The sequence below is a fragment of the Anguilla rostrata genome, chromosome 4, assembly GCF_018555375.3.
Source record: "Anguilla rostrata isolate EN2019 chromosome 4, ASM1855537v3, whole genome shotgun sequence".
Classification (NCBI taxonomy): domain Eukaryota; kingdom Metazoa; phylum Chordata; class Actinopteri; order Anguilliformes; family Anguillidae; genus Anguilla; species Anguilla rostrata.
In genome coordinates, this window is record NC_057936.1 from 13775104 (window position 1) to 13792752 (window position 17649).

General features: G+C 44.5%; 1 protein-coding gene across 2 annotated transcripts in view; it reads right to left on the reverse strand.

The window, feature by feature from the left end:
- Positions 1-17649, reverse strand: part of vps41 (VPS41 subunit of HOPS complex) — a 46815-nt gene that overhangs the window by 3212 nt on the left and 25954 nt on the right. For both annotated transcript variants that reach the window (XM_064330802.1, XM_064330800.1), the window contains exons 8-26: positions 15023-15142; positions 13999-14145; positions 13600-13666; positions 13120-13217; positions 11810-11939; positions 11097-11212; positions 9992-10048; positions 9500-9561; positions 9268-9349; positions 8597-8689; positions 7618-7745; positions 6724-6868; positions 5672-5713; positions 5504-5554; positions 4521-4658; positions 3825-3879; positions 2661-2801; positions 1847-1983; positions 1036-1135 (exon numbers count right to left, since the gene is read on the reverse strand). In XM_064330802.1, coding sequence (XP_064186872.1) covers positions 1036-1135; positions 1847-1983; positions 2661-2801; positions 3825-3879; positions 4521-4658; positions 5504-5554; positions 5672-5713; positions 6724-6868; positions 7618-7745; positions 8597-8689; positions 9268-9349; positions 9500-9561; positions 9992-10048; positions 11097-11212; positions 11810-11939; positions 13120-13217; positions 13600-13666; positions 13999-14145; positions 15023-15142 — 1909 coding nt within the window. The remainder of the gene's footprint in view (positions 1-1035; positions 1136-1846; positions 1984-2660; positions 2802-3824; positions 3880-4520; positions 4659-5503; positions 5555-5671; positions 5714-6723; positions 6869-7617; positions 7746-8596; positions 8690-9267; positions 9350-9499; positions 9562-9991; positions 10049-11096; positions 11213-11809; positions 11940-13119; positions 13218-13599; positions 13667-13998; positions 14146-15022; positions 15143-17649) is intronic.

The following is a 17649-nucleotide window of genomic DNA, read 5'->3' on the forward strand; positions in this document are numbered from 1 at the left end:
ATGTCGCCAGCTATCCCAGCATGCCTTGCGGACATGAAGAATTGGCTCTCATAGAAAATGAATGGAAACGATTACAAATTTGCTTCTTGTCAGAGATGTGTGGCTTTACCCTCAGGTCTTAGTCATTTGTTAGACTGGATAAGAACCAGCATAACCCCACCCATTGCAGTTAAAGGGAATCTCTGAAGCTTAATGTGAATATGTGGGACTGGGAGTGGGCACCCATGATACCTGGATAACATACCTATCTGGAATCACCGTGGTCTTTTTTCTGATTTATTCATACAGAGATCAGAAGAGTACAAGGCCTGGCTAATGAAATGGCTATTCAGGGGGTTTGTGCGAGATCATTGTCTGGCCAGTGCTGAAGGACGAGTCAGCAGTGTGGCTGCACACAGCCACAGTGAGTTTTCACTTTCGCAGGTCACAGGATAAAAGGAGAACCATGCCACACACACACATTACACTCATCTCTACAGGTCTACAGCTTTCATGTTGATGGACAGTTCATTGGTTGGGCACAGTGCTACAACACCGATCTAAGGACTGAGCGCCCTCAGTGGTAATAGACCGCGTCAAGGCAACACACTGCTCAACAGCGTGTCCTACCTCTGCTGACCGGACAGATGCAGACAGTAAGATTTGCTTCTACGTACCAAGTCTGGTAAAAAAGCATTTGAAAACTAAAACTAGGAGTTAATATACCTTTTTTCTTGTTTGTTTCCCCTAAAAAGTCCCATAGGCACTGCAAAAGTGTACAGCCGTGTTCATTTTTCTCTAAACACCACGGTTAGATGCTTGGGAGTGTTTCTACATGCTTCAGACTCTGCAGTGCAATGTAGGCACAGCACGTCTGAGAAGGAAACTGAGCCGGCAAGTACACTGAGTCTGTTCAATTTACTATCATGCTTTCAGTTATTAAGAATTAGTTTGCCTTCAGTTACAAGGAGCCGCAGTCATTAACTGCAATCTCAGTCAATAAACTGCATCTTAATACAAACGGTATGAATGTAGGAGAATTAGTCTCTGCCTCACCATCCACCCTTACTCCTCTCATCTGAGTCCTGTGCATCTTCTTCAGCAGGGACAGCGAATCGGACACCAGGATCTTCTTACAGCCCTCATGAAGCAGGATCTGAGGTACGAAACCGCAGTCAACTATCCGCACGGCGCCATTTTGGGCAATTACTATTATTATTTCTGCTTATTTTTATTAACACTGACTACCACCTCCATTAAAAAAAAACCCAATTAGGGTGAAAAATAAGGCCAGCCCTGTCCACGCAACATCCCCCTTGTTGAGGTTGGTGGGTCACATGCTCGCACGGGTTCCGGCACCGCATTTGGCGAGCCGCCTGTTTCTTTCCCTTGTCACTCTGCAATGCGCTAGCTGAGTCACGCAGGAGGACTGTGCGCCTAACTCAGGCACCCCACGGGTGCTTGAAGACCCAGAGCAGTTACTAACAAACAATTAGGCTGAAGCCCTCCCCCCTCCTTCAATTCAATTCAGTTCAGTTCAGTTGTACTTGTATAGCACCAAAAAGCGAAAAAAAAAGGGAGAAAAAAAAACTCTTCAGTGGGAAGACAAAACTCTGCAATGGGAAGAAATATTGGGGAAACCTGGTTATAGAGGGGGAACCCATTCTCCGTTGGCCGGCCCAGTGTAATAGTTATGATAAAATGAATGGTAACAAAAATTAGCTATTGAGCTACACTATGGGCAATGAAAGATTCTCCTCTTATTATTGAATCGCTGTAGCATGGCTATATTTACTGAAGTACTTTACATGGTAAAGCACCATAAAGTACAAGGCTATGAGTGTGGGGGGAAAGTCAGCCTCCTGACCTGCAGGTTGTAGTCCTGCAGGATCTTGACCAGCGAGTCTCTGAGGTTGGGGATCTCCATGCCCTCCTTGATACGACGGATGAGGATTATGGGGTCCACGTGAGTCCCGATGTTATTTAAGAGCCCGGTGATGAAAGCTGAGACACAGAGAGAGAGAGGACCAGAGACACAGTGACAGCCCACTCTAATGTCCAGGCTTTCCGCCAGGCACAGCCTCACAGCCATGTGGAAAAGTGCAAAGTTCAATGAGTGCAGAATTATGAATCACCGTGGAAGGCTGAAAAAGTTGCCAAAATTATGGAGGGAAAATGAAACTTCTTTCAGCTAATAACTATCTTTTTCTACCAAAGCATTGGACTTAAGAGTTATGTTATGTAAGATAAGAGTACATACTGAGCATTCTAGCGTCTTTTCATTTTACACACACACACACTCTCGCTCTCTCCATATATACATATATATATATATATATATACACATTTTTTTTTTAATAAAAAAAAAATGATTTACTTATTTTTTAAGTATAGGAATATCAAAGACTTTGTACTCACAAAATGGCACATTGTTTAATGGCTATTTCTTCCCATTCATTAAGTGCTTTTGATAAACTAAGCCATCGATTGGATAGTACTATTGATCAGAGATGGAGTGGAAGGTCACCATTTTGCCCAGAGGGCTATAGAAGGACCTCTTAAACCTCATTAGCTCAGATTTAGACCTGCCTATTCACGCTACATAGAGGCATGAAAGTGAGATCAAGGCCAAAGCGCCAGGAACCAATGGGAAGACGGCGTGCTGCGATCACGTGACTCACGCGGCTTGTCGATGGAGTAGGAGATGAGGTCCTCCCACAGCTCGGCGTCGTCCTGCTCTTTGGCGAACTCGATGGCCTTGTCCACGTCGCCCAGCTCCTCCATTATCATCTGAAGCGCTCGCCTGCAGTTCCCCATCCGGCCTACAGGGGGCAAGATAAGTCGCTTCTCAGAAAATCTAGATCAGGGCCATTCAACTCTACACTCAGGGGTGTAGCACAAAATTCTGGGCCCTATACATAAGCAGTCTCTGTGGAGCCCCTTCCTCTCTTGATCCATGAATCTCATGCATCATTCCAGGCTTTTCGAGGGCCCTCCCCCCATTCAGGCCCTGGGTAGTCAGTCTCACTTTTCCCCCCACTATGACGCCCTTGTCTACACTATATAGTTTTCCATGGCTGCTCATTTGATTTAAATTTAGATTCTACAAAAAGCCATGCAAAGGGCCATGACTGCTGACAGAGATCCAATCAGTCAGGTGGCTTTCTTTCTTTCGCCAATGCAATTCCTCCACTGACTGCATTAACCCCTGTGCAGGACATGCAGGTCATATTGCAGTCTTTTTTGGACCAATACATTTTTGCAGAGAAAAGAAGATTTAAAAAAAACACATCACATCAAGCTACCAAGAACAATCATGCAATAAGGTTCAAACAATTTGTTGAGTTTATCTTGTCTGGCTCCCCTGTGACCAAACCTGAGGCCTTTATCTCAATGAAATTAATCTAATCCAACCACAGTAGTGCTTGTCATACAAAAGCACCCTCAAATAGTCATGCAAGTAATGCCTACAAAAAGCAGAGAAGGCATCAATCAAAGGAAACTAGAAGGAAAAAAGCATTCCCCAAAAACCCAAAAGACAGAATACACTTTTCCAGTACTTCCACTACCTGTGGTCATGGAGCTTTGCAGGAATTCAAGAGACATAACGGACAATTTCAAATTGGGGGGGTGGGTGTAAATAAATTAATAAACAACTTTAAAATTTCATGGTCACTAAAGATTATACAATCTTTCCCTTTGCCATTGGAATATTTGACTGGTTTAAGGTCCGCACACAATGGCTAAGGCTATAGACATGCAATGCTCAAAGGATCACTAAAGCACTGTCCTGTACCATTGATAATGCACTTAATGCACATTATGGTATGTGCAAAGACACTCACTGAGCAAAAAGACAGTCTCCTCCACGAAGTTCCTCTGCTGACAGATCTCCAGAGCCTGAGAAAAAGACAGGAAGTGATGAGGGCAGTGAAAGAGAGGACCCAAGCCAGAATCCTCAACGTGAGTTCCTGACAACTTCAGCCTGCATATCCGTACACATGCAAATCAACCTCCCAGAACCCAAATGCCTCTACAGCCTTCATAAGGGGTATTGCATCTCTTAATTATCAAAAGATAATGTAACTATGAATGCCCACATTTTAAATGATACAGTTCATATTTATTCATTATATTACAAAAACCCTAAATCATAATATAATTTTATCAATCTAACCAATAATTTTTTATTGACAAGACATCATATGGTGGCAATTAGACTAGTTAAGCTTTGAAGTACCCTATTTCTGGATCCGTTTTCTCTCAAACAGCAGACATTTGTTTATACATTACAGCTGACTGCCACCTACTGGCAACATATTATTAATACATTCAGACACTCGGGGACCAGGCGGTAATGGCGATTTCCATGGTTCATTTTCAATTGTCTCCACATTATTTTCACGATACCATCATAATTTAATATTCAGTTAGTTGTAATGAATCAGCAAATGTCATTCCTGTCACAGAGTGAGGTGAAATGGCTGAATGTGCAGCTGGAGCTCGGTGCATCGGGCTGCCTCGCGGTCTCAGTGCAGTACCTTCTCCAGCGGGCAGTGGGTGCTGTCTCTGAGGAAGGGGAGCAGATTCGGTCGGTCGTACTCTGCGTACAGGCTGATCTGCCTCTCGTGGTACCTCTGGCCCTTGTGGTGGTCCCGTTTGAAGAGTTTGTGAAGGTACTGGTGGGGAGAGTACAGAACGCACAGAATGGAATTGGACCTAATGCCAACCCCGTGAACACCGAAACATTCCTTTCACAGCTGAAAGAACGATTACCAGGGAAAGAAATATATGAAACACTTAACATACAGGGCCAAATAATTTGGAAGTTCTTACATTTCACAAGTCTTTGGAGTAAGAAAACAAATTGTGAGAATAGTAACAACGATATGAGTGCACATGATACAGTAGAAATTTTATTGGAAATGCAATTCTTATTTGATGTAAACAATTAAAGAAAAGCTTACTTTAGTACTATGTTGATCTTCACTGAATTCTCTATATCAGGCAAGTCAAGGCAAAGAGGCCTCACGATGTCCACAACAGTTGCTAACTGACATGGACCAAACAGAACTTCGCCATCGTGATGCCCCGAAACACTCACAGCACGCATAAAGGAGGACAGCGCTGGCCTCAAATCATCTGCCTTCGCAGCGTCAGCAGGGCTGGCCCGTGGCATAAACGCTCTATGCGGTTGTTTAGGGCCACAACCGCGAGGGGGGGCCACTCGGCCACGAGGGGGCCCACACAATCAAATGTTTAGAAATAAAGGTAAATAACGTTATTTTCGCAGTTACGTTATTCATCCCCTATCGTGGAACTAGCGGTATAAATTTTAAACGGAATGGCAACCGAACATTTCATAACAATGAAATGTAAGAAGGATTTTATAAAGCGAAACGCCCCCCCCACACGCTCGGACAGATTTGCTTAGGGCCACCAAAACCCTAGGGCCGGCCCTGAGCGTCAGAAAGGTTCGTTCGGCCCGAGCTGAATCCGCCGTGGCCGGTGAGGTCATACTCACAACGTGCAGCAGTTCGGGCCTCTCTTTCAACTCCTCCACCACTTTGTCCGTCTGAGATCAGACAGAGAGAGAGAGAGAGAGAGAGCAGAGAAAAAGGGCTCTGAATTAATTTGGCGTTCCGATGAATCCCTCAGGCTCGGTTAATCCCGGACGGCCCGCCGTACCTACCGATATTTTGTCTTCATTATCCAGCAGCATGTCGACGGCTTTCTGAAGAGAGACAAATGAAGAGGCGTTGTGTTTTCGCTGAAATTATGTCCAAGGATGACTAATGGGCTTCAGCCTAAGACGGTCTGAGATTTTGGAAATAGAATGTTGTTACTGATAAGAACAGATGGTATTTCAAAACTTCTGGGACTTCAAGCTCTCTCGCCGTCTGAATTGCTGGCTACCTGAACTTTACAAAAGTTATTTATTTTTTAAGCATTCATCTTTCAACATTTCCCTTCCACCCTACCATGTTTTTCAGGTAATGCGAGGGGGTCCCAACACATTTAAAAAGCATATTCATTGAACAGAGCAACTAACACTCTGGATTAAATGAAAACCACAACGGAATATTATTTTCTCTGTTGCTTATAGCATAAAAAATAAATATTGAAATTACTTTGCTAAAACTTTCTTCATGGAATGATGAAAACTCTCCCGGGTTTAAAATACTCCCAACAAACTTTTGAAAGGAGAAATATATTTAAATATATTTTAAAACTCCTTCATGAGCAGTAGCCTCTTCGTTAGCACAACAAACGTCCACATATTCTTTTCTCAAGAGGTGCAAATAGAGATATGGTGTTTATGTTACCACTGATGCAACAAGTGACATATGCTAACTGACACACACCATATGCCCATTTGCAGTTTTTGGCATAAGCATATATGAGGATCTACGTAGCGCTAATTCAGAGAAAGTGTTAATAACGAATTTGGGCAACTATTAAGCGCAGTTGGTTAATGTACAAAACCGTGAACTGGTCAGTAACTGAAATAGCCAAAAAAAACAAAAAAACAACAAAAAAATGTTATATGAGACTTGGAAATAGGTCATACTTTCTGGACCATGGTAAAATAAAGCCTCAGTAAACATTTCCTTCCCTTCCCTCCACTCTCACAACTCAAATAAAATGGAGTAAACCCCAAATGTATCCGAATTGCAACACCACCAACGGCAAAACTATTACCAAAAGGGTTCCCAGGGAAAATGAGCTTTTCCCTGCACATACCTCTTTGTCAAAGTCCATCAGGAGCACAATCTTGTCTTCAATGGAAGAGAAGAGGTTGTGCTTGTGGATCAGCTGGTACACGTCTTTGTGCCTCAGTCTCAAGTAGATCTCCAGGGCTCGGTCATAGCGCTGGTCGTATGTGTAACTACAGGGGACGTCAAACGCAACTGTCATAAACCCAAATCATCTCTCCTTTTAAAGCAAACGGCAGTCATTTTGAAACTTCATCGAACTTGAATCCTTGAATCAAGGCGCAAGTACTTTCATCCAGGCAAATTTAAGTAATGTCATTCCGATACAAATGAAAATGTAACAATATCATGTGTCAGTTCAGAGGCATAAAATACAAGCTGATACTGAATTGACTGTTTCAATGGCCACTACTTGGCAGTTGCTGACCCCGGTTTTGTTTTTACATTTTTGACCAACAAATAATAGCTGCAACTAGAAGAAGAAGGCCAAGCTGTTGTAAGCTTTTCTTCAATCAATACTCAACGAAGGACAAAATCCACTCTGATAATGTGGAAAGAGGCCTGTGATTCTAAGGAACTGACGGCCATTCAATTCTCCATTTTGAAGGACAGCTGCAGCTCCACATAATTGGAGCCGTCCCTGAATCCCTTGCTGAGGGCATTCAGAACATTATCATTTTGAATCAATGTGCAAAAATGGACTTTGCTGCTTGCATTTATTTGCCAAAGCTTTCAGATGTAACAAAGAAGCCTGAAGCACTTCTTCCAGAGCCTGGGTTGCCTATGTCAGAAACATATTTATGTCTTATAAGAACTGAAATTGTTACAGAACAGTTTAAGAGTCATTCTCAGTTCTCAGTCATTCTTCTGCGGTCAACAATAGCGTTCAAGCTGTAATGCGCGATGTCGAACGGTCACTCACAGCTCAGCCAGGGTGGTCAGCAGGGTGCTGTTGGTGGGGTAATTCTTCAGGTGGTCGTTGACGGCCTGGATGATGGTCATGTTGTTGTAGAGCTCCCCGGGCCACTCCCGGATAAGCAACGCGAAGCCCTGCGTGAGTCGGAACTCCATTAAGCCACTGCAATGCCACAGACTTAACACCAGGGGGCTACCGGAGGGCAGGCATGGCGGGAACATGGGGGCGTTACATCTTTATCCTGGAGGCTTTCCAATCTCGTCGCTGTTCGCCTCTCTTTAACCTGTCTGCCATTACTGTGTGTTTAATTTGATTCGCAAATTAAACACACAGCAGTTTCTAGCCTCACACAGTTTGGTATTTCCAGTGGTCTCCAAATGTACTCACCTAATTGTGAAAAAAACCCGATGTAAAACCTCAGTGTAATAATAAATAAAAACGGCAAATATTTTTATGTAATTAATTCAATGTTATGGACAAAAGTTCATAGAATCCAAGCCAATATGTAGATGTGCAAACAGCGTTTAGTGTTTAGGCAATTCCCTTTTTCTTCCTTGTTGGACCACAAGCTGATTCATTCGGTCCACAAAACTGTGGATGAATTTCCTGCGGGTCCCCTGCAGCCTATAACTGTGTTGTGACATATCTGAGAATTCTAATAGTGCTGTTTGAGGTTCCCCATTCTCTCTGTACAAAATGAGGGCAATGAAAAAAAAAAAGAACTAAAGTACCACACTTAACAAAAAAGCCATCTAAATCTATTCAACAAGAAAAAAAAAAAGCTGTAATTTTCATGCAATGGCAATTTTATCCATGTGCGGATCTACATAGTACGTTTGGAATGGCAGAAAAATGAGGGCGAGGAAGTACTCCCTCTAATCTTCACGCAGAATTTTTTTTCAGGGACTGAAGGAAGCCTCCATTTTAGTGCTCGTGTAGAAAGAGAGAGAGGGTGCGGGGGAAGCAGTGGCGTGGGGCAGCGCACCTCAAAGTCGCTCTTGAGGAACTCATGGAGGATCATCTCGTAGATGGCGGGTCGAAGCCGCAGGTCTCCCCTTGGCAGATACTGGCTGATAGCCTGGGGAGGGGGGGAGTGGGGGCATAGAAGGAGAGGGTAGAAGGCCTCACAGGTAAAATCCAATAGCCATAAACACCGCTAAAATACACAAGATAGCTTTAGCACCTCGATCCATGTGCTCCTTAAAAAGGTTTAAAACTGGGGCCAAAGAGTAGGATCCTTTTTTATGTCCAAAGTGTGGGACCTGTTCTACTGAACCCAAAAAAATGGGATCCTGCTCTACAGGGGCCAAGAGAGGGATCCTTTTCCGGTGGACGCAAAGAGAATGATCTCATCCAGTGGGGGTCTAATAGTAATAGCACAAAACAATCACAGAGCAATCGATGACACAAAATCACTTCATTGCTTTTCAGACATTCACAGGCTGCGGCAAATCGGGTGATTAACATACAGGTTCTTTGCAGCGCTGATCTGAATTTACTTCAGTTGGGGCAAGCTGTTGCCTAGTTACTGATAAATGAATGTAGTAGGCGGAGCTGGAATGAAGCTGAGGTGCCCCAGACTCATAGCCAATCAGACATGCCAACAGCGCAGGTTACAGGAGGAGCCAGGGGGCGCTCTCCACTCCCTTTACTCACCTTGAGCTGGCCGATGGTCTTGAAGCGATACACCTCGTTCTCCCAGAGCTCCATGTTCTTCCCCAGCACCTTCTGACACTTCCTACAAGAGGCAAAGAAAGCACTGTGTCACCACTCTGGGAGGCAGGGAGTGAGAGAGGGAGAGAGAGGGAGTGAGAGAGGGAGAGAGAGGGAGTGAGAGAGGGGGGAGGGAGTGAGAGAGGGAGGGAGGGAGAAAGAGAGATGTGCGTACTTAGCAGCTGCGTCGTAGTCCCCCTTCTCCACCAGGTGATTGATGTAAGCCATGCCGATTTTCTGTTGAGATAGAGTCAAACCCACAGCTGAAGCAGGGCCACTCAGCACGGAAATGAAATACACGCCAGTACACTGCATATGGACTTCCTTGAAGTTACAATGACAAATATATCTTACAGTAGTGTAATATGTACCCATATTTGATGCAATATTGTGTACATTTGCCTAAATGTTCTGAGGGGTAGTGACAAAAGCAGTAATATATTTAGTTAAATATATGTATATACTCAAATGTGTGACTATTATCATGGCCAATACCACAAATGAAAATTGTGTTGGTGCTTACCGTGTATAGCTGAGCCAGGTCAGTACCAGGTGCACTGTATTATTATAGCTCAACACTGTAGTGAGTTCAGTAAACAGCTGGACCATGTCAACTTCCTACTCGTAACAGACGCGTACATTTTCACCCGCAACCGAGGTACGGTACCTGAACGTCGTGACGCTTGATATTCTTTGAGCTGATTTCTGCAGCCATCAAGGCATCCTGAGGGAGATATTACACAGCACCAGTTATTTGCTTAGAGGATACCCTCACGGCACACAGCTTATATTTCATAAATTTCCCATGCTCGTGGTTCCCATTCAGTTCAAATGTGTTCCATAAATCGCATGTGCTGTCAGCAGTGAATAAATGCTATCAATTAGATTCTTTTTTTTTGTTTTTCCTCCCCATTTTCTCCAAAATTTAGTCGTTATACCAATTCCCTGTGTGGACCAGCTACAGTCCTGGACGATGCGCTATCCTCAGTCGGTCTGGGGAGGGTGTAGACCGCCACATGCCTCCTCCAATACATGCAGAGTCACCAGCCGCTTCTTTTCACCTGACAGCAAGGAGTTTCACTGGGAGAGCGTAACGCACGCGGAGGCTCACGCTATCTCCCCCGAATCCCCTCCCCGCTGGACAGGCGCCTCGACCAACCAGTAGGAGTCGCTAATGCAGCGATCGGGACTCATACCCTCACCGGCTTTCCACCCGTAAACACTGCCAATTGTGACCAATTCTGACCAAGCCGTAAGTACCGCTGGCGGGGATTGAACCCCGGGTCTCTGCGGTGGTAGGCGAGTGCTGATACCTCTACACTACCCAGACGACCTCATCAATGAGATTCTATTGGATGTCACGTAAAAAGAAGTCCGCTCACCAGTGCATTTGCAACATCAATATATACAATAAGCTGAACAGTGAAAAATTGGAAGACATGCTTCAGGCAAATTAAAGGGTTCACAATATACCCGATATAATTAGAATCCTTGTATCAAATCAAATCAATTTCATTTTTACAGAAAACTGTCACAGACGCTTTACAGAGTAGCAGGAAAAGAGTAAAAACCAGGCCTGAATGCCCCACACGAGGTAAAAACTTTGCAATTGATTTTAAATCACCAACAATTTTTCTGATCCGTTGCATAGTAGTTGGTGTTTTTAAAACTACCATAAAACATTAACTTGTAACTATCAAAGTTTGGGAACCTCTGCGACAAGGATTCACTGATACAGCTAGCCCAGAGTGCAGTGAATCCAACATGCTGACCTCATAATTCTTCTTGTCCAGCAGCCAGTCGATGTGGTCATCTTGGTCGCGCTCTTTGGCCACCACGATATCCTTGGGGCTGATGATGTAGAAGAGGGACTCGCCCTCCGTGTGCTCTGTCAGGATGCGACAGGCCAGTTCAGCACCCCACAAATGTATCAACTTCACCAGTGGTATGCTCATTTACATCAATGAACTATCAAAGACTCTACTAATTATCCAGATGGTCAATTCTGTGTTCTCAACACTTAATTTTTACTCTTTCATTGAAGCTGAAACATTTCATTTTGATTCATCTTATGAATATTCATGAAGGAGTGTGATCCAGGATAACACTGTGGCAACAGTAGTTATATCCTTAGGCGTACATGCCTCTTCATGAATATTCATAACCCTAAATGCAGAACCAGGAAAACCTTTATAAATGAAACCTTTTGTTGTTAGGAAGTAGAGAGGGTGTGATGAACAAGAGCTAACCATCTGGTTTGTCTACAGAATCTGTGAAGATACCACACAAAAAATTGTGTACTGTCAATGGTGTTGAGCAGCCAGTAACTGGGATATGCCAGCAGCATACTTAGTTCTTTATTCCAGGAGGGCAAGCTGAAGACCTGACATATTTTGTGGCAGAAAGTCTACACAAGCTTTTGTTTCAACGTTAAACAAGAGGCGCGTGTGGGATTGGTCCAGGTGGAACGGGAAGAAGCTCTCACCCAGTCGGTAATCCCTGCACTCGTTCTCCTGGAAGTGACGAACGGTCAGGGCGTCGGACGAGATCTCCTCGCAGGTCTCCGGCAGCGGCTGGATGATGTCCAGACGAGGACGAGCCCGGGACTCCTCCTCCTGTCACAGGAAGCAAACTTCAAACTTCCCTTTCCGATACGCGTCTCTCATTTCAGGTTCACGGAAACATCGCTAATCCACACTCTCTAATTATTCATTCATGACCTCAAATCACTAAATCATACCCATAAAGTCTCACATCATAAATACAATTAGACAGAATACAATTTTTTAGTAATTAAGCTGGATAAAGCAGAGGAAGTACAAAGAATCACCTGCTAGCTTAAATTAGCTCAGTAAAATTCCTAATGACTAGCTTTTATAAGCTATTACATAATGTGTAACTTGGTAACTTGTGTACGCCCTCAGCACACTGATGACTATAATAGCCTCTAGCTCGCTAATTATAACCTAGTCCCTGGATTATAAAGGGACACTTCAAAGATAGCCAGCTAAACTGACAACATGCTAGCCATCACATAGTCACCGAGTGATAAACATCAGGATACCGAGATTTTGGCTCTTTGCTAAACGGGCACCCTCAACCTTTGACAAACTGCATGGACATTTACAATAAGAGTTCAACAAGACGGTTTGGCGTTGTATCTGTCGATATCTCCAGAAGAAAAAAAAACATTTTTATAATATGCTGCCTGAGAGGACTAATTTCCTCATTTTCAGTTCTAATTATGTGCCACAGATTTCGATACATTGAAATGTGGTCATTCGTCTCATCTTCAAACTGAGAGCTGCATGACTCCTGACATAACATTATTTTTTTTACATAGCACGCACACATGCAAATACATTCCACATAACGCATTACCATGAATCACAGTTTGCTTGGCAACCCATTTGCCTAATTAGGCGAAACTGAGCATTGCTTGTGGTTGAAATGTCACGGTCATTTTTTGAGTACCCAGCTATTTGCAGTTGTTCTGCTTTAATCAAGCAGTAATTAGTGAGTGATCACCACACACATACCAAAAAAAAAACAAAAAAAAACCATTCTTTCGCCAAACCACCAATGAAAAGAAACCACTTCCTTTCCTTTCCTTTCCTGTGAACAGACAGTCAGCCGCTATTTCAGCGCAGCAAATCACGCAATCACTTCATGTGCAAAATACAAATTCACCATTGGCACCTTTACGGAGTCAGCGTCATTAGATAGTGAAAAAATATTAGAGATACGGCTATATTAGATTTAACGAAACGACACAGCGAGCAAAGATGACCGTACCGTCTGATCCGAGTTCTCCTTCACGTAGAACAGGGTGACCAGCTGATCGGCCAGAGGCGCGAGCCCGCTAATGAAGAACTCCGTCTCAAACGCAGACACTGCAAGGAGAAAGCTGGGCGCATTACCGCATGGAAACACATTTTCAACATGTTACTGGGTAGAGTGAGGGCAATATATGATTATGAAGGCATGTTACTGTTAAACAGCATGAGTGCATTGCACAAATACTGTTACCTAGGCCTTTTCTGATGTTCAGGATGACAGCAAATTAAAGCTTGTGTTGAGAATGCTCAGCACTGTCACTTCATACATGGGCAATTTGCTGCTAAGAAGGTGCTATGCTTTCGTAGTTTGAAGTTACATTTGCACGGCAGTGGGATTTTCTGCGGATCACCGAATGCATATTCAGTCATACACACAGGCACAAGGTGGAGAATACGTAGGGGAAGTGATGAAAACGCAGGGTTGCCAGGTTCTTACTGATCTCAACATAGCGGCTGGGCAGGTCTCTCAACTCCATGGGATCGTGCTCCTTCACGACACAGATCTGGAACACACAACTTGATAGGAGTGACTCTCGCATGCAAATTGCACGTCAAAAATGCACAAACACTGACATGCATGCACGCACACCCGCACACATGCACATACGCACTCACATATGCCCACATACAAAGAAACACATGCACGCATTCACGCCCACACACACGCACGCCCGCACACATGCACATACGCACTCACACATGCCCACATACACAGAAACATACGCACGCATTCACTCCCACACACACGCACACTCACAAGTGCACACACGTGCACACACACACGCGCACACACACACACACACGCACACAAACACGGACACACACGGACACACACCTTGACGGAGTTCCCCCAGCCGATGATGAGAGTGGCGTTGTCCTTCCAGCAGATGCTGCAGGGGTACATATCGGGTCGCAGGCTCACGTCGTCACGCTGCACGTTGGTGATTCGCTGCTTGAGGCTGATGTCATAGATCATCACTCCCTGAGCGCGGGCAGAAGAGAAAAGCACATTAGCTGCATTAGAGAGTGAATCTAAAGCAGTCCCAGACTGACTGATTTAACAGCAGTAAAGCGGAAACTCACTGCGATTAGCCCGAGAGCCTGTTCACATTTTGATCAAATGGTCGGTAATAATTGGCTTTAAAATGACACCCATTTCTGCGTTCACCGGCTTTTGATGACCAGAAGACTATAGACTATGCAAATCACAGATGGGACCCTACTGTTATACAAAGAACAAAATAAGTGCAGACATTCAAAATAAGTTCAGCTGCAAGACGCAGACAATGCAAAGTATTTAATTAAGGAACAACCATACTGTGTATACATCTCTATGATTATTACCCTGCTGTTGTACCCATGTCAAAAGCACTTTCCCTCATCAAATTCAGTAAATGTTCAGGCCATTAATGAATAATGTACTCTGGGTCACCCAGATCAAGAGTCTATACAGAGCAAGACAATGATGCAATGCTATGTCCTCAGGTTGGCAAGCGTTTCTGTTATCCACCATTCTAATTCAATGTCACGGTTTTCCCAGCTCCCAGCTGAAAATTCCACCTTAAACCAGTTTGAGCTGGTCAAGATGGTTTAAGCTGTGTTTTTGACACTTCGAGCAGACTTTAGCTTGGCTGACCGGCAGCTCACCAGCTGACCATCAGCTTACTCTTAACCAGCTTTGACTAGCCACAGACCAGCTTTGACCAGCCACAGACCAGCTTTGACCAGCCAAAGACCAGCTCTGACCAGCCAAAAACCAGCTCTGACCAGCCACAGCTAAGACCATATTAGAGTCCCAGCTATGAGCTGCTCTTAGCCGAGACTTTCATCAGGGCTGTGTCTACACACTGCAGCCTTACCACGTTGTTGGCCCAGGCGATGAGGTTGGCCCTCCACTTGACATTGGTGATTCTGCCCTCCCCCTCATGCAGCACGGTCATCTTCCAGTGTTTCAACCAGTTCCTCTCATACAGCAACAACTGCAGGTGCAGAATGACAGGGTTAGCGTAAAAGGTGAACGGTCAAGTGCACCTTTTTTTTTTTAAATCAAGGTTCTCTTCTCACGAGTCGAGAGCCGTTACTGGAGTGTGCTCAGCAAGTGGAGCCCTTCACTGGTTAATACCATCCCCCCATCAGAGAAGAAAGGACCGTGATGTGGCCTGTCTTTTATAAACCATCAATCAGTAAGGTTCCTCTCTGTGTGCACCTTGAGTTCAACCAGCAGAGGGCAGTGTAACACAGGGAATAAAGTGCACCGACAGTGTTACAAGACATGTGGGCCTTATCCAGAGACCAACAGAACAACATAATAACCCCAAGTACCAGCGTTTTTTTAATGCCAGAAAGAGAGCCATTTTCTTGAATTAGTTTATTCAGTGTGTTAACTCATACAATTAATTTACTGTAGACGTGAGTGTGCAAGACATAGAAAGATAATACACTTTAACGGAAGAGAGAGAAATGACTAACCAGGAAGCACATGGTTCTGAAGCAGAGTTGAAAACATCCCCACAGCCAAGCGCAGGCGTTCTTACAATATTGTCTGCATCTTGGGTGTAATGCTAACTCAAATTAGCAACATGGAAAAAATCAACTAATTTGCACCGGATTAGGCAGCACCCACACAGGAATTCCAATAGGGTGGTGAAAGACTCGCCCATCCGGCTCATTTATTTGCATTCAGCAGTCGCATTAATCCACGCAACTTAATTTTTTTTTATTTTTATGAAGCAATTCCGGTTAAGTGCCTCAGCCCAAGGGTACAGTGGTAGTGCCCCGCGTTGGATTTCAGCCATTTTCGAATGAGTTACCCAACTTCGGGTTATGAGCCCGGCACATTAACCTCAAGGCTAAACTATCGCCTCACTTTACAGCCTTCCTTGAGTCAAGGGAAAGTACGTTTAGGCCTGTGGGCACATAAAAAGGTTAACACGGCCAATTAATACTCGCCCAGTGTCTATTAGAGAGACAAAACCTGCCTGTGTAATGGGTTTCCAAAAATGTCCTTTATGACGGATCTCCTTGATATATTTTAAGGTGGTCTCTCGCAAAAATCTGGTCACCTGACTTTCACCTCCGTGGAGATCATAATGAAACTGTTGCATCCATTTCAGAAGCATCATAGTTACCCAATAATAAACGAGGGATGCCTTCAGTTAAAACAAGCACGCAACGTATCTTCATTGTTAACCACAGTTTTTCATGGATTTTTAACAAAAATTTTTAGGCTTTTTTCAATTCGGGTTCAGAAAAGAGTCTAGAATTCTGCTTTCCTCAGAACTGCGTACTCTCCGCTGCCAATTCATGTAGACTTCGGGCGCAATTCGAGCAGACTGCAGGGACTCAGCAGACAGGAAGTCAGTTGCGTAATGAGACAAGGAAAATTCCATAGGCTGACACCATCTCTCTTAGGGCAAAGCACTGTCACGGTCAGGATTTGACACCAGACCACGCGGCATGTCACACCAGTGAAGCCTCGTGTGTTGACATTTCTCCGCGCTTAATGAGAACCGGCAAGATGCACCTTCATGGTCAAGCAGGAGAAGATCGGGCAACTTCATCACAAAATTTACCTAAGGAGGAAAACCCAGGCGTGCAGCAGGACAAGCTGACTGCACCGCTATTTTGATTTGTAGCGGACTGAGTCTCTAGTTAAGGAGTCAAGTTAACTGTTTTGCGTTGACTGAAATAGGCAAGATCATGTCCCTTGATACTGAGATCAAAGCCTAATAAACCGGTGTGAATTTGTTCTCTGGTCACAATACACGTTTTACAAAAGAGGGCGTTAAATAGAAAGAGATGCAGCAGGCATCAATCTTGACTAAAAATGGGCAGTTACATTAAGACGGGTCTTCAGCTTTAACAGGTCAGCTTGAATCTTCAATGGCGCTAAGGAGCCGTACGCACGAGGCCGAATTGCCCGTGACAAGACCTTCCGTCCAAGCTAACGAATTTATCGAATTTCATCATTTTTGATGACTGCTACATATCATCATTTTCATCAGAGGTATTGTCTAAAAAAAAAAGGCTTGCGGCAGAAAGAGAAGTCAGTAACTAAGCAGTTAAACAGCTCGTGGCTAATTTTCCGTTTAGGGTACGGAAAAAAAGCACGGACGACGGCGCCATGTTGTAAACACGTGAAAAGGACCCTGAGAAGGAAATGTCACCTGACCGACTGGAAACGGGGGTGGCGGGGCCCCGCGACAAAAACAGCGGCGAGGCGGCCGGGCTGCAGAGTGGCTCCTCTCCGTAATGACGGCTATTTCGCCGCGCTCGCGAGGCGGAGCTTTTTAAACGCCGCCGAAAGTGCAGCACTTTGTGGAAATGGGCCCGCTCCCCGGAGTGCACTCGAAGAACGGAACAAGCAAAACACCGCTCGCGCTCGCGTATGTGCGCTGCGCTAACCTGGCGTGCGGCTAAAAGGTAAAAACCGGCACTGCGGCCAATACAAAACTTAGACACTGGGCGAAGCCACCAAAGGGTTTAA